Below are 25,151 nucleotides of genomic sequence, written 5' to 3'. Positions count from 1 at the left end.
TCAATTGCTTACTTTTTTTTTTTTTTTGAATTTGCCTCCTTGTATAAGATTACATTGTATTACAAAGTACAAGCAATATGGTAATGTCTTGCCAGGCTTAAAAATAGCTTGAAGCATACTTCTTGGGATGCAAATTCCACTTGTCAGTTGTAAAGGCCAATTATGATTCTTTAAAAACAAAATTAACTGTCCCATTATGGATCATTTGAGGGGGTAGAATGGAAAAAAGAAATCCAACAAATGATTAAGTCATCTCCATCTGGAATATGAAGACAAGACACTGTCAAATAAACCACCAACAAAAATTTACACTGATCTGTGGTAGAAAGAGAATAGAAACCCTGGGAATTATAGCTACTCTAACAGACAAAATTTTATTTTGAGCAACAAAAAGGAACTGCCAAACTTCCTAAAAGATTTTTTAAAAGTACCATGTTACAGCAGGTGTCTTGGGGTCTAAGTGGCCCGTTGGTATTTATGCACCATTCTGACATGGATAAGAAATAATTCTATTAACACACATTTTTATTACAAAAATTTTTAACATAAAATTTTATTTTCTCTGTTAGACAAAATATGACCAGTACATTCTTAAAAAAGTGTGAGGCCCCACATGGCGTGCTACATCCAGGTCTGGGGCTCCCAGCACAAGAAGGATGTGGAACTGTTAGAGCGGCTCCAGAGGAGGGCCGCAAAGATGATCAGAGGGCTGGAGCAGCTCTCCTGTGAAAAAAGACTGAGAGAGCTGTGGATGTTCAGCCTGGAGAAGAGAAGGCTCCAGGGACACCTCATTGCAGCTTTTGACTGCTTAAAGGGAGCTCATAAAAAATATGGAAAACAACTTTTTCTCAGTCAGATAACAACAGGACAAGGGGGAATGGCTTTAAACTAAAAGAGGGGACATTTAGATTATATATAAGGAAAAAAATCTTCACTCGGAGGGTGGTGAGGCATTGGAGCAGGTTGCCCAGAGAAGCTGTGGATGCCCCATCTCTGGAAGTGTTCAAGACCAGGTTGGACGAGGGCCTGGGCAATCTGATCTAGTAGGTGGCATCCCTGCCCATCACAGGGGGATTGGAACTGAATGATCTTTAAGGTCCCTTCCAACCCAAGCCATTCTATGGTTCTATGTTTCTATGATAAAGGATGAATAAAAAAATCATTAGATAGCTATATAGTGGGAATAGTTGTAATTTACTTCTTAGCAGCTGCTTTGAGTTACAGCCCTCTTAGAAGCAGATATGTTGTTTTCTCTCAAACATAGTCTGGAACCTCTGGAGTTATCACTGAATGTGACTCATAATGGTTTTATGCAGTACCAGCAAGTAAAAACTGTTCCCGATTAAAGGAAAATTCCAGAATTTTGTTCAGCTGCATTTAGATGTTTTTCAGTATTTATAGCAGAGTGACTCAGAAACCATGTCTGTTACAAAATCAAAACCGAGAATAAGTCTGCCATTTAGGCAAGTCAGAATGGGCAATTTCAGAACCAGCTTTGGACATCTCATTTTGGACACTAGTTTGTTTTGGCTAATTAATTCTATTCTTGTAAATACAGTTTTCTGGAAACTTTTTCAGCAGCTAGGAAAAGAGAATGGGAAAATTCTCTAAGATATTGAACTGAGTCAGCTACAATTTCAGTGATTCACAATTACTAAACCAGCACAATAAAGAGCTTCTCAAACTTGTTATTGGCTCCAGTTCATTTCTGAAGATTCATGGAATCATAGAAACAGGGTTGTACAGGACCTCTGGAGGCCATCTAATCCAGTGTCCCCATTGAACTGGAAACATCACCACCTATACATCAGGTCCGTGATGGCTCTGTCCATCCTGGTCTTGAAAATCTCCAACAATGGAGAGCTTCTGCATCCTCTCTAGGCAGCTTGCCACAATTCTGCACCAATCTCCTAGTGAATCAGTTTCTCCTAAGGTTTAGCCTGAACGTCTCAAGATGCAGTTTTTGGGCCATTGTCACTTGTTGCACCCTCTGGTGCTATGAGGAACCATTTGGCTTCATCAGCTTTACAACTGCCCTTCAAAGAATTGTAGGCAGCTCTTAGATCACACCTTTGTCTTCTTTTTACCAGAATAAACAGTTTGAGCTCCTTCATCTTGTCCTCACCAGTCACATGCTCGAAGCCCCTGACCCAGCAGGTCTCTGCTGCACTGTCTCTGTCTTCTCCACATCCTTCTTGATGTGGGGTGAAAAACAACAACAACAACAGCAAAACAAACTAAAAAAACGCAACACATCTCTTATTCCATATTTCAACTGCAGCTTCACTAACCCTGAGTACAAGAGCATAATAACATCTTTATATGTGTTAGCCATGCTCTTCTTGATGCATTGCAGCACAGGGTTTTCCTTATTTGCAGTGAGAGTGCACTGTTGCTGAATATTCAGTCTGGCATCTACCTTATCCCAAGGTCTTTCTCAGCAGTACTTTCTCCAGACTTGGGCAACAAGGCTCATTCTTTCAAAGCTATATTTTGAGTGTTCAGATGTTTCTTTCAGAGTGAGCATGGGAACAGGACTTCAGAAGACCAAATCAGAACAATGCAGACAGTTCTGGGAGAAGGAATGCTAGATAATTGCCTGCTTTGGGCAAGTCACTGTAGATTGTAGTTTTGGTGTTACTTGTTAAGAATTAAGATAAAATGTGGCAAGTACTCAGTGTTTTAGAGTGTCTCACACTGACAAAAATATCATGAGACAAGGTTGATGGAGGAAAAAGCATTCCTTTTTCTGGGTCATGATTTCCATACTACTGGGAACAATGTTTTAGTTTAAGTGGTATTTTCAGATTATGTATATCTTATTGTCAAACTGTAACATTTCAATTTCATTCATCTTCATACGCAAGAAGGGCATCTATTGGGGTAAAACAAGAAACAGGGAACAAGATGATGGAAAGAAACTCTATCTCATCATTTAATCTCTTAAATATATACCACTCAATTATCTAAAAATCCTCAGCTAACCAGGTATCAGAGAAATACATTTCAGATTCTTTAGGAGACACAGTTATTGTAATATCATTCTAGAGCAACTGAAGCCAGTGCAGTGCAGTTAGTCTATAGCTGACTGGGTCTATAGCTGGTTAGTCTATAGCTAACTGGCATTTCCAAAAAGCAGAGACATGACAGTTTTGGTTTTGGAAAACAAAGAAACAGACAAACAGACAAAAAAAAAATCAATGCTCCCCTCCCTCAGAATATCCACTCACCTTTGGCACTCTTGATCCTGTAATTCTGGATTCACTTAGCAAGCCAGTAATCCCTGATCCCTCCATGTCCTAATGGAAGAGAAAAACACTACAGAACTTAAGAATTAATCTTTTTTTTTTTTCTTCAGCTGCTGATTTTTCTGGAGTCCTGTAAAAAAATGGGCAGATGTTGAGCATATATATATATTTTATGCTTTCTCATTGGCCTTTTATTTTAAATCAACGCGTGGTGTTCTAGAGATAGGCTCTTTTCAAATGAGATAAGAGCATGTTGATCTTTCATACAGAAACTCTGGTCTTTACAAACTTGTCACTTTGACGTTATGTCTCTGACACTTGAGTCTGGACAGCAACAGGCACCTGTGAGAGAATCTCAGTTTTACGTATGTGCTACGTTTAAATGTGTTGTGATAGTATTTCTCTGTTTAACACTTCTTGTCACCTTGCTGCTGAAATACTATAATGACTAGTAAGGGTTACATAACTGAATTAAGGCAGGGAGGGCTTGCAGGCTGTTTTTTAAGAGCAACAATCATTATTCAAAAATAAAGGTCCTTCATAACTTTCACAGTTTAATTGTGAATTTCTGCTTAAAGTGCAGCTGACTGAAATGGAGCGGGAAGAACTGTTCTGCCAAAAAATGTGGAATTAATTAAGATGGGAGAGACCTCAGAGGCTACCCAGTCCAATTTTCTGTTGATAGTAGGGTCAACTTTGAATTCGAATCAAGTTGGACAGGGCTTTGTCCCTTCAGGTCTTGGAACTCACCAGAGATGGAGGTTCTACAGCCTCTCCAAGCACCTGTTCCAATGCTTGTCTGTCCTCAGGGTGAAAAATATTTTACTTCTGTCAAATCTGAACCTCCCATTTCAGTTTATGATTACTGTTGCTCATCCCTCTGTGCACCACTGTAAAGATCCTGGCTACATGTCTTCTCAGTAACCTCCTTTCAGGTATTTAAAGGGACCTTAAGTCTTCTCTAGACTAAGCAAGCTTAGTCCCTTGAGTCTTTCCTCGTAGGCAATGTGTTTCAGGTGTACAGATCATTGTCCTGGCTCTCTGCTGACTTCAGAAAGATCTCGGAGAAATGGAAGATCTTGTGGGAAACACCCATATTTCCTGTGGATATGTTCTAGTGACTTTAAAGGAGACTACACAGAAAGTAACAACTACCATTTGGCTCCCATTGTTCTGACTGTGACATTCCAAATCCAGGGCGTAACCAGGAGGTGCCAGTTCTGAAGCAGACAAAGAAGTAAAATTGTAGGTTTCCATAGTTCTCTATCTTAGCCCCAGAACCATTTCAGCCACATACTCTGATTACTAGCCTTAAGCCTATTCCAGAACTTGTCAGACTGTGTTGCAAAGTGTCTGGACGAACCATGCCAGCAGGAAACCACTGTTTTCTTCTCAGATGCATTTCTAAATGTAGTTGAGCAGACTCAATTACTTCTTTCTTCTGAAAATGGAAAATACTGATATTTCATTGTTCCTCTTCCTTGTTCACAGCCATATAGCCTTCATTTTCAACATCTGTGCCACATATTGAATCCTCTGACTTTTCTGTGAGTTATTTAAACTCACTAATATGGCAGAAAATTAGTGGATTTTTTTGGGGGTGTGTGTGTGGATAGTTCTCTAAAATTTTAGTGCATTAAATTTACTTGTGGAAGGATTGATAGAACACTGGATGTTAGTGTATGTGAAGGGCAAGCATGTGCCAGGAACAGCTGCAGACAGGAGGGGGAGCAGAAAGAAAATAAAATCTTCACCTCTTAGTAACAATGAGCCTTTTTATCAGTTTATCATGTTTAGAGGACCCATACTCCTAGTGAGCACTCCTTAGCTTTCTGCATAGTTATTGACTTGAAATGGCTCAGATTGCCGTGGATCTTATGTATTCTGGTGACAGTGTAAGGAAAAGGGTAGGAAAACCAATTACATCAGCTTAAGCTGCTATGGAATGAGTTTAGTGCTGAAATTATGGAAAATGTCAAATGATCTGACTCCAGTGAAAAGGAGAGATCTTGTTATTTTATGCTTTTCCACCAACTCTATGAGGGCAAGTACAAGAGAAGCAGAAGGAGTGCACAGCTGAAATGGAGACCTTCTGTTTAAGGACCAAGGTGGGGGATAACGAGTCGTTAGATTGGTTCAAGTCCTTCCATGTAACTTCACCTGAGAATGAATGTTACTTAGACTTCATTTTGCTCCTCCATCAGATATCAGAATGACAAATAACATCAGAAAATCTGCTGAGATTCTGTTTGGCCTGTTTAACCAAACACTCACTACTTAGAGTAAACCATAAAATGTGTTTCTGGGCCCTTCCTTCCTTTGCCTCCACTCCTCTTTAAATGATCCATCTGTGCCAGTATACTTTCATTTTAAGAGAGTGCTTGATGCCTGCTTTATATAACATACCATCGATTTTGACATCTGCATATTTTAATAGGTTTACCAGGTACCTTCTGCAGCTCAAACTGTTCTTTTGGCAAGCACAAGTGCCAGCAAACCCCATGCCATTTGTTTTTTGCACATAGCTGATCGCAGATGCTAACAAGCGCTAACAGGAATGTTTTGCATAGACAGCCTTACAGCAGTAAACACACTGCCAACCAAAAGGCAGTGTTGCCCTAACAAATTGGCATACCACATTGCTGCTTTAACAGATGGCAGGGGTGAGCCTCTAAAAGATCAGCAAGAATTAGCAAGCCTGTCTCAGAGAAATTACAATCACAGCAATTCTATTTGGACTGGATGAAGTTTAAGATGAAGCTAGACATGATATTATTGATGCAGTTAGAGTTGGTATCTCTCTCTATCTGTGTCCATAAAAGTAGGAACTGTCAGTTTTCACAATGTCATGCTTTTCTGCCAAGTATTACAGACTTTGTCCCTCTTTGAATTAGGCATCAGAAGTGGCAAATTTTGGTCCTAAGTACCTGCCTGCAGGGGCTCTCTTTGGTGGCACAACAAGGCAAAGGTTGCTTCTACTCGAATGAATGGGGAAGAGTGAAGCATCCCTTAACATCTGTGATCCTGAAGGGTCACAGAAAGTGACTATCAGTCAGACAAGCCATCCCAGGATCAAACAAAGACCAGGCCTAGGATGAAGATGTGGCTTATTACCAGCCCTTTCCTCATTCTGAGGCAAGCATATATTAATTCAGGGAAGACTCTGTACCAGCCTTTGTAGTATGTCGAAGTTAATGCAATAGAGTGTTTGTATAGTTAGACTTCATGCTATTCTTTACTAAAAATTGCAGTGGTGGCAGTTAAGAACTTGTTAGCTGATGGAGAGTTTTTTTGCCCATTGAAATCCATGGATGTCAGTGACATTATTACTTAGTAGTGTACATAGTATAATACTGTTTAGTTAGATATCAGATGTTAGAATATGCCTCTAAACAAGCATTAATGGTCACCTCTGTACTTGGAGTACTCAAAGTGTCTCTATAGTAAAGAAGAGAGAAATAAAAAAGAAGCACTTTAGATACTGGCAGAAACATGTATTTATCTGTGAATTAACTGGCATCTTTTAAACACCATCACTTTACAAATGCAATTCTATAGATGGCCAGCAGTTTTGTTCAAAACTGCTTACTTTCCTGATGAAACTGTCCTCAGCTTCTATGCAACCTTGTATTGTATTCCATGAAATAATAATAATAATAACAAGAAGAAGAACAACAACAATAATAAACAACTCTGGAAACACTTTTCTGAGTCAAACTGCTAGATTAGAAATGAAAAGCACACAAAAAGAGAAGGCAAAAACTCATATGTGACTATTGATGCTGTCAACATTGCTTCACAAACATGTTAATATGGCAGCTCTAAAACCTGAGTGTGCTCCCTTTGCCTTGCTGTACTGCACAGCTCCTTTCTGTTCCAAAAGAATCATCTCAATGAGTAGTTCTAAAATGACATGTAAAACTCAGATAGAGCTGACCAGATACCGTATTTTAAAGTGATGAAGGTATTGTTTTCAGAAGTAGAAAGTAGGATTTGCAATCTCTTTTTCTTTTTCATTTTTTAATAGAAAAAAATTCTTCTGAGTAGAACAGACTATGAAGCCACAAATGTCAATAAGTTTTCTCTGTATTTTCAATAAGTTTTCTCTGTATTTCCATCTTACTGAAGAAACTAAACTCATGGCTTCAAAAATGACAACATGGGAAAAGTAGAAGCTTAAGTGGGACCTGCAGCTTGATTTTAATGAATACTGGCAGGTCTCTAGATATATACAGATTTACTCTAAATTATTTACACGGAAAAGATGGTGCCAAAGAAGCTTTTCCATGTAATGCAGTAGTAGCTTTGAGTATCTGATATTAGCAATTATATTTTTATATAATACACAATATTAATATTTATTTACTGAATAATTGAATGAAAAGTGCCTAAATAAGAATATTATAGAATAATAGTTCTGTTGGAAGGGACCTACAAAGATCATCAAGTCCAACTGCCTGACCTCTTCAGGGATAATCAAAACTTAAAGCATATTAATGAGGGCACTGGCCAAACATCTCTTGAATACTGAGAGGGATGAGGCATCAACCACCTCTTTTGGTGTAAAGAAATTTTACCTAATATCCAATCTGAACCTCCCCTGGTAGAACTTCGTGCCATTCCCATGTGTCCTATCACTGGTTACAAGGGAGAAGAGATCAGCACCTCTATCTCACTAGTCACTTGCTGAGGTGATCGGCTCTGGGGCAGATGCGTTCTCCAGCAGCATTGCGGCCTGCAGGGTATTTCCTGCATAGAGGTCCCTTGAGGCAGCTGAGGGAGCCACCAGGACCCTACAGCCCTCTCGAGGACGGCTGACAAGCCTTGGGCAGAGCCAGGAGTGCTCCTCCTCAGTCATACAAAGCAAGCAGCCCCTAGGAGTGCAGCAAACAGGGCATGGCATGTCAGTCAGAGTGTGGTGTGGGTCCTTCATTTTGTATTCTGGGATCAGCAGAGGAAGGGCCTTCTACTGTTACAGAAATGTTGTCCACCCGCCGAGCCTGCTGGTCTGAGGCTGAAACCCAGATGGAGGGGCCACAACCTCCCTAGGCAGATGCCTGCACCCAAACAGACCTCCTGAGGATTGAAAGATGTGCTCAGACCTTCAGTTCCAGGGAACTCCATTCACTGGTAGTCCCCCTGGGTCCTGAAGGCAGAGGTGGGTGTCATGGGTGCAGGTGTGCCCACCTGGATGAACTTTTCAAAGAGGTGGCTCTGTTATGAGAGGAGCTCACCAGAAAATGTAGCGTCCAGGAATCTGAGCGGGAGATTAACAAATGATGTTATGTACTGACATGGGCCAAGCAACAGCCCTACCTTAAGTCCTGGCAAAGGGATGGTAAAAAAACTTCCAGCTCTGAATGAAGACATTTGAAAGACTCACATGACAAGGGAGAGTGGTCCTTTGTCTCTGCTCAGAGCCAGAGGAAGAGTCTCTCCCTTGCCCCCAAAGTGCCCCTATGCAACAGATACAATGCTCTGGGACTGGAAAAAGAATACATGAGTTATGGTCAAGACCCAGGAAAGAACAACCACACAAAGCTGGTCTAACCAACCACCTGTATTAGAACGAGTGCCACTAAAAAAGCATGAAGGTTGTTAGTTATTGGGAAATTCGTTGCTGAGAGGCACTGAAGCACTCTTTTGTTATCCAGACAATCTCTCTAGAGAGGTTTCCTGTCCACCTGGGGCCCACATTCTTGATACTACAAAGAGGCTACCAAGTCTGGTAAAACCAGAGGACTATGAACCATTCCTACAGTTTCATGTAAGATCGAACACCACAGTGAGGCGAGTCTGAAATATCAAAAGGGACTTTATGTCCCTTGAAAAGATGTTGAAGGGATTGGGAGTGCAAGTACTGTTCTCCTGTATCCTCCTAGCTGGAAACTGGGACCTAAGAAGAAGATGAATGGATTAGGTGAATGAATGGCTGCACGACTGGTGTTATGCTCTGGGTTTTGGGTTCTGTGATCTCAGACACACCTTCAAGAGACTGGGCATGTTCACAACAGATAGAGCGCACCTGACCAGGTGGGGCAAGAGTGTTCTGGGCAGCAAGCTGGCTGGACTTATTATCTGAGCTTTAAACTAGATTCAGTGGAGGAGGGGGATATAGTTCTGAGGGACAGAGAAGAACCAGGGAACACAAACACTTTAGGAAACAACAGGGAAATACCTGTGAATGGTCCCATAGGAATTAGGGAAGGCTCCTCTAAAAAGGTGATGTGGCTGACAGCCCAGCTGAACTGTAGCCATACTGTAGTCCCAAAGCTGGGAAAAAAACAAGGAAACCTTGAAGAAAATAGGGAGGCCTGTAGCTTATGCAGTCTTTCTATAGCTTGTGTAGTCTTTTAGCTGAGAAAATAAAGAAAGAGAGAAACAGGTAGCCTTGAGCTAGCAGAAGCAAGGAAGATAAGGGATAAAAGGTAAAAAATAAGAAGGAGAAAAACTGCTCTGGACTGACCTATAGTAACCTTTTGCTCATTAAGGGTCATTAACACATTAAAAGTCACACTCATCAAAATGCTAATGTATGCTAATGTGAGATTTGGTGTTGTCCCCTCCTCTCCCTCCCTGCCCATTCATCTGTAATGCACAAACTCAGTAGAGATAAGTTAGGTGAGCTGTAATAGCCAATCAAAAGTAGACAAAGAGATAGTTTTCAAAAGTTTTCTGTGTATAAATGACGGTGATTCCAGTCAGAGGTGTACTTGCTTTGCGAAAGATCACTGAGTAGCTGACTCTGCAGAGTTATATAATTAATTAATTAACAGACCTTCATCTTTATCAATGGCCTCACTGAAATCCAGAAAAATTAGACTTGCTGCCTTTCCTTTGTCCACCAAGCAGGTGACCTTATCATAGAAAGAGATCAAATTACTAAAGAAGGCCTTTCTCTTAATAAACGTATGTTAACTATGCCTGATAATAGCTTTGTTCCTGAAATGCCTTTCAACGTCCCCCACGACAATCTTCTCCATAACTTTTTCTAGAGACTGAAGTTAGACTAATGGGTTGTAGCTTCCTAGTTCTTCTGTTCTGTTCTGACTGCTTCCAGTCATTAAACAAATCCATTCCTTGCATGGTCTAAACATTGCCAATTACATGGTCAAGTGCCCACAATAAAAAGAATTGTGGGTTACCCAGAGGCAAATTTCAGTCTGTAGCAAATGACTCCGTATGTCATCAATTCATTCTTAGTCGTGAAATATACAGATGATTACAATGCCCCTTCTCTGAAGGAAGCATATCCATAACTACAACAAACCCCGTAACAGCAAAATACCTCAAATCCCGAACCGTAGCTTAGACCTGTGGATCCAGGAGGTCCAGGTGGTCCAGGAGGCCCTGGGGGTCCTGGAGGTCCTTGTTTCCCAGGAGAGCCATGAGGACCAGCTTCTCCTTTGGGGCCTATTAATCCAGTGTCTCCAGTATTACCCTAAAATAAAAGGTCAGTCGATTCTTATACTGAACATGAAAAGGTTGACATAGTTAAGTGCTTAGGATTCACAATAATAATCTTAATAGACTTAGCCCTTTTCAGTGGTACATTCTAAGTAACATGCTGTGTTGGAATGATACTGCTTTCCCATAATCCATAAAGTCACTGTCTGTTTCATTTTTATCTTTACCTTTGGACCCACGGAGCCAGGAAGACCTCTATCACCCTGTAAAAGAAAACCATCCTTATTACGTACAGTAGGAGCATTAATCAGGAAAAAAAAAATCAGATGAATGTGATTGCTTAATTAAAATACTAACAAATTTCTGTGTTGTTTATCTTGATGTCATAATGTCCTTTATATGAACCATTAGGCCCCTTAGTTAAAAGGAAAACAATCTGTAATTCAGGAGTTATATTAACAAATGACTACCTCTGGTCTGGGATGCATACAGGAAGCAAACCTGTATTTCAATTATTGCTGCAGATTTTCAGATTTCTAGACTACACAGAATTAAACGCTGTGGGTCACATCCTTATGCTTCTAAACTTAAATGACAAAACCCTCATGGACTATAGGAGAAGCGGAAACTGATCTGGCGTGGAAACAAGCAAGTTGTCTATGGTACCAGTCCAAACAAGGGATATGATTACCAGTATGGTTTTCAGGCTTTTGTGCAGCAATCAGATTTTTTGGTTTGCTTTTATATACTTTACCTAAATGCCATTTCCCCACATCTAATGTATGGAAAAGACAGAAACTCACTGCATATAAATATTCATTCTCTAAATTGCACTGAATCTAATGGACTTAATTGTTATATTGGCAAGCTCCTGTGCTTACACATTCAGTAGAAACTTTGTTTAAGTAAGTTCTGAAAAAATGAGTAAGCATCAGCACTGAAACGATAACAATGATTTCTTCAAAAAGTAGTGGCTAAAAACCATATCATATGTCACTCCAAGGAACTTTCCACTCTTCTATGCATCCTGCAGTTTCACCCTGTAGTATTCTATGTAGTAACCAGGAATAATTATTACACTATCGCACTATAGATTAAAACAGGTTTTCAGGAAAAAATGCATAGTAGAAATGGAAAAATCATATTATCCCATGGTGTTGGGGATTGTATTGAGCAGGAACAAAAATGTAGTACTTCACTTCTAATTAATATTTGTCAATGTATGTACATAATGTAGAAAACTGTCTCAGTGAGGCAAAACAGTTGACTTTTTTGCCAGTTTTTTGAGTATTATACCCTGTTTGAAAATTATTTTTCTCTTTCAGATAATTCTGTTTCCTATAATCTGAAAGTCAGGTCGAGTTTGCTTCAGGTAGAATTTATTCTCTTCTTAAAATCCTTTATGTAAAATTCAAAATTCACTGTTTACAATAGAGGCAAGGTGTGACTGCCTGCTTTATAAGATTCATTCTTTATTTTCTGGATAGCTGCTAGATCCCATGTGTTCTGTAGTTCTACCAACATCAGTCTTTTGAAATCACAAGTCAGACCCTACATTCTCCAGATTGATATTAAAAAATCTTTCAATTTTAAAAAATAAATATGTCAATATTCTCTCTGTTTTGGAGGTTTTTAATTTCCCTTGTAGTATGTGAAATTTCAAGGTTCACTTAGGAGTCTACTTTCAAGTTCTTGTGCTGAAACCTAAGTGTAGATGGTCACTGAAGGATTAAATTTTCCCGTAGCCACTAAAAGAATGTGAGACTTAGAATCACAGAAAAAGGGTTACACAGGACCTCCAGAGGCCATCTAATCCAGTGTCCCCATTGAACTGGAAACATCACCACCTATACATCAGGTCCGTGATGGCTCTGTCCATCCTGATCTTGAAAATCTCCAACAATGGAGAGCTTCTGCATCCTCTCTGGGCAGCTTGCCACAATTCTGCACCAATCTCCTAGTGAACCAGTTTCTACTGAGGTTTAGCCTGAACCTCTCAAGATGCAGTTTTTGGGCCATTGTCACTTGTTGCACCCTCTGGTGCTATGAGGAACCATTTGGCTTCATCAGCTTTACAACCACCCTTCAAAGAATTGTAGGCAGCTCTTAGATCACACCTTTGTCTTCTTTCTACCAGAATAAACAGTTTGAGCTCCTTCATCTTGTCCTCATCAGTCACATGCTCGAAGCCTCTGGCCCTGCAGGTCTCTGCTGCACTGTCTCTGTCAGAATCACAAATTGCTGAGGTTGGAAGAGACCTCTGAAGATTATCTAGTCCACCCCCCGTGACGAGCAGGATCACCTCGAGGACATTGAGCACAATGGCATCCAGGTGGGTTTTGAATATCTCCAGAGAAGGAGACTCCACAACCTCTATGGGCAATCTGTTACAGTGCTTTTTCACCCTCACAGGAAAGAAGTGCCCTCTCATATTCAGATGGAACTTCCTGTGCTTCAGTTTGTGCCTGTAGCCTCTTGACCTCTTGCTTGGCACAACTGAAAAGAGACTGGTTCCATACTCTCGGCACCCTTCCCTCAGATATTTATACACATTGATGAGGTCTCCCCTCAGTCTTCTCTTTTCCAGGCTAAACAGGCCCAGTTCTCTCAGCCTGTCCATGTACAACAGGTGCTCCAGTCCTCTAATCATCTTTGTAGCCCTCCTCTGGACTCACACCAGTAGTTCTATGTCCCTCTTGTACTGGAGAGCCCAGAAATGGATATAAGACTCCAGGTGTGGCCTCACCAGGGCTGAGTAGGGGGGGAGGATCACCTCCCTTGACCTGCTGGCAACACTCTTCCGAATGCACCCCAGGATACCATTGGACTTCTTGGCCACAAGGCAGCTTGCTGACTCGTGGTCAGCCTGCTGTCCAGCAGGACTCCCGGGTCCCTCTCTGCAGAGCTGCTCTCCAACAGGTCAGCCCCCACCCTGCACTGGTGCTTGGGGTTACTCCTCCCTAGGTGCAGGACCCTGCACTTGCCCTTGTTGAACTTCATGAGGTTCTTCTCGGCCCAACACTCCAGCCTGTCAAAGTCCCTCTGAATTGCAGCACAGCGCTCTGGGGTATCAGCCACTCCTCCAAGCTTTGTGGCGTCAGCAAACTTGTTGATCGTGAGCTCTGCTCCATCATCCAGGTCGTTGATGAGTAAGCTGTAAGGTGTAAGTAAAACACCTGCACACTGCGATCCCCTGCTCTGCTGCAGAACATGGCTGCCCTGGAGCCGATGTTGTCCACATCCTTCTTGAAGTGGTTGTGCAGTATAAAGGGGAAACATATTGAGAGTGGCATTTTTTGCAGTATGTGATTTTTGGTTCAATAGTAGAATAAGAAAATCTCTCTGCTGGATGCTGTCATCCCATGCTTCTACTCGTGTTTCCCACTCTTCCCCTTGTGTTGGTTGTAGAACTCATTTGATCCTCGATTATGCCATTCACTGCAGCAAGTCAACGGAAAACTAAGTAACCCTCTGCTGCCACATTAGCATGCTGAAACATCTCACCAAAGGCTGAGAGAAGGCTGAAGCTGCCACAAGTGCGGGGTTGGGACATCATAGCTTGAAATGGCAACACTGCAGCAGTCAAGAGTTCAGACAGACATAGGATGCTGCAGAAGTTTAAAAACGTTGCTGTGCTAGTGGTCAGCAGACCTGCCCTTATGTGACTTGGGATAAGGCATATAGAGCAGACCACAGAATTCAAATTTAAGTCATTCCAGTGCCCCTACTATACACACACAAACCATGGAGAGAAGTTTCTGGAGTCTGGACTAGGAGCTGGAGTTCTTTCTTTCTCCCTAGAGACTTCCCAGCTTTTTATTTGTGAATCGCAATAGAGTAACTCATATTGCATTTTGAACATCGCATGCTGCAGAAAATGAGACTGCATCCACCTGGATTTCTCAGTATCTCTTTTCCAATATGTTCTAATAAGTCATTAACATCTGGATTCAGTAAAAAATTGTTGAAGTCAGCCAACACTGTGTTGCAAGGGGCAACACAGATGTTTAACTTACCTTTTCTCCCTTCTGTCCTGGTGGGCCAACCACTCCATCAAGCCCAGGAAGACCTGGAAGACCCTGTGGATGATAGTAAATCTAAAGCAGGTGGCATTTGATAGTCCTCTTCCTAGTACATACAGGCAAGTATTTTGGACCTACTCATGAAACAAAAGTGTGAAATACTATGTGGCACCAGGTACCAGCTAACACCACTAAGTTCGAACATCTGTATTTCTTGTCTACTGAGAATTCGGTTTTGTATCAAAACATTATTTAAATACATATTAATAGAAAACTATATCAAATCATTGCATAATGAAAATAATAATAAATATGTAAAATAATGGTGTTACGCAAGCAGGGATTGAACTCCACATGCATGTCAGCCCTCTATCCAGTAACAGTCTGAGCAGTGCTCAGACCACACATGGGCTCCTCAACTCCTTTCTCTACCATTGAGAGTTCTGGCATACTGTAGAAGATTTTGATGAAGACTAACTGGCTGGGGCAATATTTCTTCTTTGTAATCAAAGCAGAAAACTTATTGGAAGGGCTGACAGGCTGTGTGTGTGGCAGGATGAGCAAAGCCTGAAAAGAACACTCTAGGAATATGACCACTGTGTAGGATACTGGAGAGCTGCTGTCACTTAGTCCATCCTCCTGGAGCTCTTTTCTGTTAAACCATGGGGTTTTCAGGCATGAATTCCTTAATTAAGTGTAAGAAAGAAAGAAAAATATTTTCCTGACATCATAGTCCTTCGTTTCTTATTGGCAGGATTCCTAACTGGTGGAACAGGTGTGCTGTCACTACAACCTTTTGTCCTGCTCCCTACATCCTCTAGACCTGAGGCTCCTTCCCTTCCCAGGCCTTGGGGTTTTATTCCAAGAAAACAAGGCTATAGGAAGATGGTGGTGGAAAGAGGATTGCAGACAGATGGGCTTTATATACTCCTTATCCTTATACTTTTACTTATCCTTATATTTATCCTTTTATACTGTCAGGATATCTAAACCCAGCTCAGCAATCTAAACCCAGTCCCTAAGGCTTAGACGTGTTAAATGAAACAGGATCACTAGAGCTTCAGGCATGTTTAAAGCTAATCCTTACAGGTTATGTCAAGAGTACATTACATTAGCCTGTGTAGGTTGTCACTGTCATCACAGCAGCACAAAGTTCAGTGCAGGCTAGCCTTGTTATTGAAGGTTTTTTAGGCTGGCACTCTCTGAGCTCCATGCTGCTGCTCAAGCACTGTTGACTACTTTGAAGATTACCCAGAATCTATAAGAACTGTCCTATGCTAATGTAACTGAAGGACAAACGTATCCAGGCTGGATCTTGTTGTTGGATCGGGGGCTAACTCTGCAGACAGACAACAAACCATTGAGAACACAAGACTGCAATCTTACAAGAGTTACTGCATAAAACCATTAAAAATATATATTGATAATTTATAGAAAGCAAAGGATAAAAAATGAAAGGGCCACCACTCTAATTTAATAAATGTTTAATGTTTGTTTTCAAATTTAAGTGAGTGACAAATTTCTAAGAATCTGGATTACAACTGCTAACTATGGTGGAACCCTCTTGTCAAGGTTCCTTTAAATAGCCAGTTCTAAAACATGTCAGTGAAAAGCTTGGATGAAAAATACTGTATATTGAGCCAATTCTGAATGAACATAGAATCACAGAATGAAACATAGAATCATAGAACGGCTTGGTTGGAAGGTATCTTAAAGATGAGATGTCCAAATCTGGTTCTGAAATTGCCCATTCTGACCTGCCTAAATGACAGGCATATTCTCAGTTTTGGTTTTGTAACAGACATGGTTTCCAAGTCACTCTGCTATAAATACTGAAAAAAATCTTAATGCAGCTGAACAAAATTCTGGAATTTCCCTTTAACCAGGAATAGGTTTTTATATACTTGCTGGTACTGCATAAAACCATTATGAGTCACATTCAGTGATAACTCCAGAGGTTCCAGACTGTGTTTGAGAGAAAACAACATATCTGCTTCTAAGAGGGCTGTAACTCAAAGCAGCTGCTAAGAAGTAAATTACAACTATTCCCACTATATAGCTATCTAATGATTTTTTTATTCATCCTTTATCATAGAAACATAGAACCATAGAATGGCTTGGGTTGGAAGGGACCTTAAAGATCATTCAGTTCCAACCCCCCTGTGATGGGCAGGGATGCCACCTACTAGATCAGATTGCCCAGGCCCTCGTCCAACCTGGTCTTGAACACTTCCAGAGATGGGGCATCCACAGCTTCTCTGGGCAACCTGCTCCAATGCCTCACCACCCTCCGAGTGAAGACTTTTTTCCTTATATATAATCTAAATGTCCCCTCTTTTAGTTTAATGCCATTACTTCTTGTCCTATTACTACACTCTCTGACAAAGAGTTCCTCTCCAATTTTCTTGTTGTTCCATTTTAGGTAACGTAAGGCCACTTTAAGGTCTCCCTGGAGCCTTCTCTTCTCCAGGCTGAACAACCCCAAATCCCTCAGCCTTTCTTCATAGGAGAGCTGTTCCAGCCCCATTATCATCCTTGTAATAATGTCCCACTAGTACAAATAGTGACAGCTGTCTTTGAAAAATCCATTTCAAATTTTCTGTCTCTTAGCCATTTATGTACCTAACAGATAAGAATGTATTCCAAAGTTTGTTCCAAAATTACTGAATATACTTACAATAGGTAAATTTCAGGCTAGAATTTTGCCTCTTTCCCAACAACCTTCAGACTGTGGGAAAATGGGCACTTGGAAGTCCTCTACTTTCAATTTCATTCAAAAGTGATAGTCAACAAAAAAAACATGAAATATACTTGTAACATGCTACTGCAAGCTGCTGCCTGAGCACACCAAACCATATCTTTGGCATTAGTCTTCTGCCAGCTTGTCCTGAAGTCCTTTTTGCCTTGACCTACCTGAATACATCCAGTTCCTATCAAGTAGGTTGCTTTCTGGTGATATGCATCGGACAGCATATGTGTGTTACTACATATAGTTTTTCCCCATTTTCTGTTCTAAACTCCAGCATTCAAATTAATTGCAAATAATCTTTCTATATATGTTCACCTCAGCTATACGTAACATGCATATATTCTCTTCCTAAGGACTCTTGATCACTGTCTAGAAAAAACTCCCACTGACTTTTATGTCAGTGCTATTAGAAAGTGGTGCTATATATGAATTCAATTTGGACATTGGAAAAAAAGGTTTGAAAGACAACGGAACATCAGAATTGTTTTCCTTAATGTCATTTTGGGAATCTGGACAGATGTGAATATGGACTTTACTCCTCAAGTTTTAGTGCTGTGCTAATTTTAGAGATGGGTTGTATAAACTTATTATGAATAAAAATGCACCTGTAAAATCAAAAGTTTTCCCCCTTTTATTATTTTTCCTGTAGAGCAACTGATATCAAATTTATAGTAAAGTAATGTTTTTAGACATAATGGACCTGAACTCATGTGGCCAACATCAATTTAGTGTTTACTAATTTTATTGCTGAGTGAAGCCCCCTCAATCCAATAGTAGAGTTGCATAGATATATGCAAGGATAGAACACACTGCACATGGACAAAAGACTAACTATAAAAAATACAGGATAATGTTTCGTTTCACAGCATATAACAAAATATCTATGACAGGAAATAAGACGGTTTACTTTCTAAGTTACTATAGTAACAAAACAAGTGTAAGCACTAGTTACTTTGAAGTCCTTTGAAGTACCCTTCCTAAAGCACATGCATTCTTTCAACAGACAATACTCACAGGTGGATCATGTTGGCCATTTTTTGCTGCAGGTCCGGGAGATCCTGGGTCTTTTATCTGCACATCTCCTATTCCTGGCCTTCCTGGAGGTCCTGTGGGTCCATCCTCTCCATTCTGACCTTTCTGTCCCTGAGTAAGTAAAAATTTAAATATAATAAATATATTGCATTATCCTGTGGTTTAACTGAGAAAATAAACACCATCATCTATTGGCTGTCTCAGGAGAAAACCAGAAAGCAACAGCATCTACTGACTGCTTGAAGTGGTGGTGTCCTGCACTCTCTTTTCTTTATGGTATAAAAATGGCCTGATTTTCACCCCAAATGGAGCTTCTCTCTCTGAAAATTTCTCATGCTGCACACATTCTTCTCTTTCTATTATTGGAAATAGGTTGAAGCTTCCCTGGAACGTTGGGCTGACTTCTAACTCCATGATGCTATGCCAGGCTGACTCCTAAACCTGTGATCCTCCAAACCCCATGATGTGAATCACCTTAGAAGTGAGACTCTGTCAGTTATTTTGTTGGTTCCCCTTCTGTGTCCATTTCTGGGGTTGTTCCAGTGAATTAGACCATTTTTGAGGTCAGTTGGATCACTATTCTAGGATTGGTTACATATATTTGGTACCAGTAGTCTTATGAATATATATTTTTACATGTATATTTGCTGCCATAGTACTGGTGAGTATCATCTGTCATAAGTATATTTGCTGCTATAGTATTGATAATTTTTTGAACCTATAATACTAATATATATTTGATGTTGTATTATTGTTTTTTTTAATGCCTCTAATTGCATATCTACTACCTCTAGCTGCTCCCACTGTTTATTATTGTTATACCTTTAACATCTGCTATATATTTACTTCCTGATAATAACTTGTACTAGCTTGCCATCCGTCTCTCTACATATACACTCACTTTATTAATCATAAGGATACTTGCCAGTGGTGATTTGTGGTATCTGCAATAAAACAGAAAACCTAAGGAAAAAAAAAAAGCCTCTGTGTCCTGTATTATGGAATCCTGTGAACCCGCTGTTGCAATCTCTATACACCCACAGGCTGGGAAACCCTTTAGGTCATGACAGTGTCACAAAGGCAAGAGGAATGAAAGGACATTATTTGTTTTCTGGTTAGAAAACTCTGTAATGGTTGGGGAATCAGGAATGTTAATTATTGAAAAATATACTGCTATATGATTATTTTGAAATATGCCAAAAATTTGGGCAAGTGTTTGAGTAGCTTGGGCCCTTCATCTCACAGGGGAATATACCCCAAACTAGGGGTATATGTAGTTCAAATTTGCAGAATTACTCAAAATTCAGATTATGCATTACCTTAAAAATTCATTCAGTATCTTTCGAAGTCCAGTATTCCACCACAGAGGATGACTTTGCTACATATGGTGCACAGAGCTATCCTCTTTGGGGTTTCTAGTACCTGCAGTCATATAGGCTGGAGTAATTTACAGAAATTAAAGGGACTATACAGATATTAAAAGGGCTGCCATTTTTCTTAGCACTGTGTGAAGCCTAAATTAGAGACAGGGTAGTATCTTGCATTTTCTTTTATTTTCCATGTCTAGGAGGCAGGTCCACAGATTTCTACCCAAAAGGAATATCTGATTTTATAAGTGATTTGACAAAACCTGATTTTGAAAATGTGATTAGACTCAATGCTTTGCATGTATTTTACAGTTATTCCTGGTCCTGGCAGAATTTAAATGCCAGTTCAAGTCCAACCCCTTCCATCTTTGTTAGTCTACTCAGTACAATAGTGTACTGCACACTTAATGCAGGCAATTTCTGTCAAGAGGGTTCTTGTCAAGTATTCCTGCTCAACATTTACAACAAAAGAGTCTGATCAGGATTTTCAGAAGGCATATCTGACAGGTGAAAGCTCTCCCGATATCCCCTCTTCTAGAGCACTTCTAAAAAAATGTGCTAGCAGCCTGTAAAGAGGCTAGACATGGCTGTAAACAGCATCTATCCATGTAATTCCTTTGACAGAGACATGAATAATACAAGTGCCCCAAACAACTCTAACAACTTGACTCAAATTTGATCTTTTAGAATGCCTTATAGGGGTGAAAAGATTCATTCTTAATATTTTATTAGTCAAAGGATTATTATTATTATTATTATTATTATTATTATTATTATTATTAAGAATGCCAGTATAGATACCAGTTACTTTTTAAATGAATTTTTCATCTCCAGGTGTCAACGTGTGCATACATGCAGGAGATAGCATACACTGCTGTCTTGAAAAAATAGGAATTGCAGACACTTAACCAATGCCACCAACCCTATCATTGCATTCTCAAGACATGGATTGTAGGATCATCTTGCATGGTCATTTAAGTAAGATTGGGTTTATAAAGGGATAATTTGTATAAACTATAAATTTTCAGATTAGTCTGGCAGCTACTAAGGAAAGCCAGTGATACACAATTTAGGCATGGATCCCTCCAGAGTTTAGTGTGTTTTAGTGTCAGTTTTCTAAATGAATTCATCTGATAAAGAAGCATTATGATAATGAAATATTTCTTTGCATTTTGTCCTTCACACAGAAGCACTTGGTGAGCACTCAAAGGGTGTCCTTTTAAATCTATTTATATGTCACACTTCTGAAAAAGGAAACAGGGCTTTCACCTGCAAGGTAGTTACTGTGAGTTAGACCAAGATTCCTGGTTTTAGAAAACAAAAATTGTGGGCTTTTGTGGTAAGGATTTATTTTTATTATTTTCTTTGTTTTTCACTTTCTTTAATGCAAAACGAAAGTGGTGCAAAACTCAAAGTATTATTATTATTATAATTATTATTATTTTTTGTCAGTCAAAAATCTCAAGCCCATCTCAATGTGAGAAATCCTTATAGATCCAAACTTCTGTATAGTGAGAGTGCTTTTCAGTCTGTTGTCATGAGAGGACATTCAAGAACATAAGAAGTAACTTCTGGTTTGCTATGCTGCTAAGATGTAATAGACAAAGAAAACAACTCAGGAAAGCACTTAAAGTTCATATATGTTTACCTGCCCTGGGGCCAAAAAGGATAAGGCAGATAACAAACCCTTTGTACAGACCTTCTCTCTGCTCGCTGTTGGCAAAACACTAGAACCAGAGGCATCTTCTTCTCTTAAGATTTTCTGTGTGACAATGGTAGACTGACTGTTGCCTTGTCCAGTTTCCATGACAGAAGAATCTAAATAAAATAATCACTTAATAGTGAGAAACAGAGCAAAATTACACTCATTCAGAGGTTATCTATCATAGCACATGTTGCAATTTGAACAAAGAAATTATTTAGATTATGACCAAAATACAGAGAAGTATTCCAAGAATTAATGTCACTTTATAACTCTGAAATATTTAAAAAGAAATAAAAAAAAAAAAAAGAAAAGAGAGAAGAGAGAATAAAATTATAAAATGAAAGTTTATTTAAGGACAAAGACCGTATTGCATTTTCTTTGCCTCAAACTCATGTCTAATGATTGCCTATTTTTCACATATGTAATGTACAGGTGTTACAGATGTTAGGCAAAGGGAAGGAAAGTTTACGTTACTGTAGTGTTGTAGAGTATCACAGCTGTAGCTCCACAGTTCAGTTTTTTTCTTGTTGTTTTTGTTGTTCTTCTTCTTCTTTTTAATTTTATAATTATTAATATTATTTATTTTAAAAATATAAACCCAAGTTTTGTGACTGAAACTTCCACCCTATGGATGGGTAAACCTACTGTCTGCCTGTTTAACAATGACTGATGTAAGCATCTATATGGAGTGAAGTGAGAGGTGCATTGAGTGTTGTCTATATTTGCTACCACTTACCATTGCTGTTGTTAAGAAACTGTGGTCTAACAGACTGCAGTTTCGATGTTTGACATGCTGATCCTTTTCTAACACACAGGATCCCCAAAATCATAGAATTTTCAGCTCCTGGCAGCACCCAAAATATGTCAGTGGTTTTTCATACAAAAGAAAACTACCAACTCTGACCTAGATAACATAAATGAAAACTCATCCTTCCCTGTCTCCAAACAAACAAACAAACAAAAAAAGAGATCATGCCTTGTTCTTTAATTTTAGCTGTTTCAGAGGTTTCTTCTGGTCTGTGGTGTCCCGAGAAATTGCTTTCTTCCAAAAAAGACAATATGGTTGGGGGTGCTTCCACTGGCTCGGCCGGTGTATCTTCAAGCTGAAATACATAAAATCCCAAAGAACTGTTTAGAAAAAAAGGCTTACTATATGTTTTAGAGCAGAAATCAATTGATTAAAAAATGTCAAGATACTTCTTGTTATTAAGAAATATTGAAAAAAGGGCGTAGGGCTATGTTTGAGAGGAAAATAAGATCTTTTCCACTGAGGGACAGATCTGATTACCACTATAACCTACAAAAGTACTTTCATTTGATTTCAGTTTTATTTACTCCATTTGAGAAAAAACAAACAAACAAACAACAACAACAAAAAACACATGAACCACTCTTCTCTTATTTCTCTTATACCTATATCTTGCTATTGACAATCTGTTTAGGAATATTGCAATTACTTTTTAGGGATGAATAAACCTTTTGTTACAATTTTTCTGAACTATAAGAAACTTACAGCATTACCCTTGTAATGTTTTACAGAGTTCTGTGTTTAAAAATCCCTTAAATCAGACTGAGTCTTGGCTACTTTGAGGAATGAGGAACAACTTTTTTTCTTTAAATACAATGTCCTTTGGCTTCCCTCTTCTGATGCAGTATAATCAGTGCTTCAGATGAATAGCAGAAAATCATCCATGCCATTCAGAATGTACAGTCTATAAAGCACTTCTGTTATATATTTCTTACTGGGAAGATAAATAAAGCAGTAGTGGGACACAGAATTAAAAGCTTCCTTTAGAGAAATGCTTTAAAATATATATGTATAGTACATACCATCCCAAATTTAACTCTGCACCAGAAAACTAGAAGTGGAATAAAAATAGAGATTTCTTTTCTAAACACCTTTAAGATAGTACAAAACAAACAAACAAACTCACATTCATAAGTACACTCACAACAGGGTAAATTTGACAGATAATACTGATACCCTGCCTGGTAGAATTATAAGAATTATGAACATGAAGTTGAACAAGGGCAAGTGCAGGGTCCTGCACCTCAGGGGGAATAACCCCAAGCACCACTACAGGCTGGGGGCTGACCTGTTGGAGAGCAGCTCTGCAGAGAGGGACCTGGGAATCCTGCTAGACAGCAGGCTGACTGCAAGTCAGCAAGCTGCCTTGTGGCCAGGAAGCCCAACAGTATCCTGGGGTGCATTCGGAAGAGTGTTGCCAGCAGGTCAAGGGAGGTGATCCTCCCCCTCTACTCAGCCCTGGTGAGGCCACATCTGGAGTACTCTGTCCATTTCTGGGCTCCCCATACAAGAAGAACATGTTTCTCCTGGAGACAGTCCTGCAGCGGGCTATGAAGATGATTAGGGAACAGGAGCATCTCTTTTATGAGGAAAGGATGAGAGAGTTTGGCCTGTTTAGCCTGGAGAAAAGAAGGCTGAGAGGGGATTTTCTCAATATATAAAAATGTCTTAAGGGAGGGTGTTGAGATGACGGGGCCAGAGTCTTTTCAGTGGTGCCCAGTGACAGGATGAGAAGCAACAGGCACAAACAGAAACATAGGAAGTTCCATATGAATATGAAGAAAAACTTTTTACTGTGAGGGTGGCAGAGCACTGGAACAGGTTGACTAGAGAGACTGTGGAATCTCCTTCTGTGGAGAATTTTGAAACCCACCTAGGTGTGATCCTATTAAATCTGCTCTATGTGACACTGCTTAGCCATGGGAGTTTGACTCAACAGTCTCCAAAGGTTCCTTCCAACCTCAATCATTCTGTGATTTTTAGCATCCACACATACACCCTTATGCAGATACTGAAGATCGTCCTCCCTCAGAAAAGTTTCAGAAAAAAAGCCCTCACAGTAACAGTAGAAAGCTCTGATTTGAGTGCAGCAAGCCCAGGGATCTTAGTCACTTCCTTTGAGATCGTATTAGAAAGAAATATTCCATAGTTAATCTATGTCCTTTGTTTACACCTGCATTGTAGTGGTATGCATCAGTGGTGTAGTGATATCGTGCAAGATTCCCATTTTTGTGACCTGGATACAGGCTGGAGAAATGGACTGATAAGAACCTCATGAGGTTCAAGTGGGAGGAGTACAAAGTCTTGCACCTTGGGAGGAACAACCTCAGGCATCATCGTATGCTGGGGTCCACCCAGCTGGAAAGCAGCTTGGCAGAAAAGGACCTGGGGGTCCTGGTGAACACCAAATTGCACATGAGCCAGCAATGTGTCCTTATGGCTAAGATAGCTTACAGTATTCTTGGCTGCACTAGGCAAAATGTTGCAAGCAGGTTGCAGGAGGTGATCCCCTCTACTCAGCTGTGGTGGGGCTGTACCTGGAGTACTGTGTCCAGTTCTGCACCCCCTGCACCACCACCCCCCTTCCCCCACAGTACAAGAGAGACATGGACATACTAGAAAGATTCCAATGAGGGGCCAGGAAGATAATTAAGGGACAGGAGAATCTCTCGTATGAGAAGAGACTGAGAGAACTGGGAATGTTCAGACTAAGGAAGAAGATGCTCAGGGGGATCTCATCAATGTGTATAAATTACCTGAAGGGAGGTTGTCAAAAAGACAGAGCCAGACTCTTCAGTGGTGCTCAGAGACAG

The 25,151-nt window shown here is 40.0% G+C and overlaps 1 protein-coding gene across 2 annotated transcripts in view; it reads right to left on the bottom strand.

Moving 5' to 3' along the window:
* Positions 1 to 25,151, bottom strand: part of COL15A1 (collagen type XV alpha 1 chain) — a 125,252-nt gene that overhangs the window by 57,667 nt on the left and 42,434 nt on the right. For both annotated transcript variants that reach the window (XR_010829262.1, XM_048075834.2), the window contains exons 6-12: positions 22,507 to 22,633; positions 21,525 to 21,643; positions 18,441 to 18,569; positions 14,672 to 14,734; positions 10,883 to 10,918; positions 10,537 to 10,689; positions 3,231 to 3,299 (exon numbers count right to left, since the gene is read on the bottom strand). Coding sequence is in view for 1 of the 2 variants with exons in the window: in XM_048075834.2 (XP_047931791.2) it covers positions 3,231 to 3,299; positions 10,537 to 10,689; positions 10,883 to 10,918; positions 14,672 to 14,734; positions 18,441 to 18,569; positions 21,525 to 21,643; positions 22,507 to 22,633 (696 nt within the window). In the remaining variant the exon portion in view is untranslated. The remainder of the gene's footprint in view (positions 1 to 3,230; positions 3,300 to 10,536; positions 10,690 to 10,882; positions 10,919 to 14,671; positions 14,735 to 18,440; positions 18,570 to 21,524; positions 21,644 to 22,506; positions 22,634 to 25,151) is intronic.

The sequence above is a fragment of the Anser cygnoides genome, chromosome 2 (genome assembly GCF_040182565.1).
Source record: "Anser cygnoides isolate HZ-2024a breed goose chromosome 2, Taihu_goose_T2T_genome, whole genome shotgun sequence".
Lineage (NCBI taxonomy): Eukaryota > Metazoa > Chordata > Aves > Anseriformes > Anatidae > Anser > Anser cygnoides.
The sequence above is the reverse complement of the archived record's forward strand: the minus strand, read 5'-3'. Positions and strand labels throughout refer to the sequence as shown.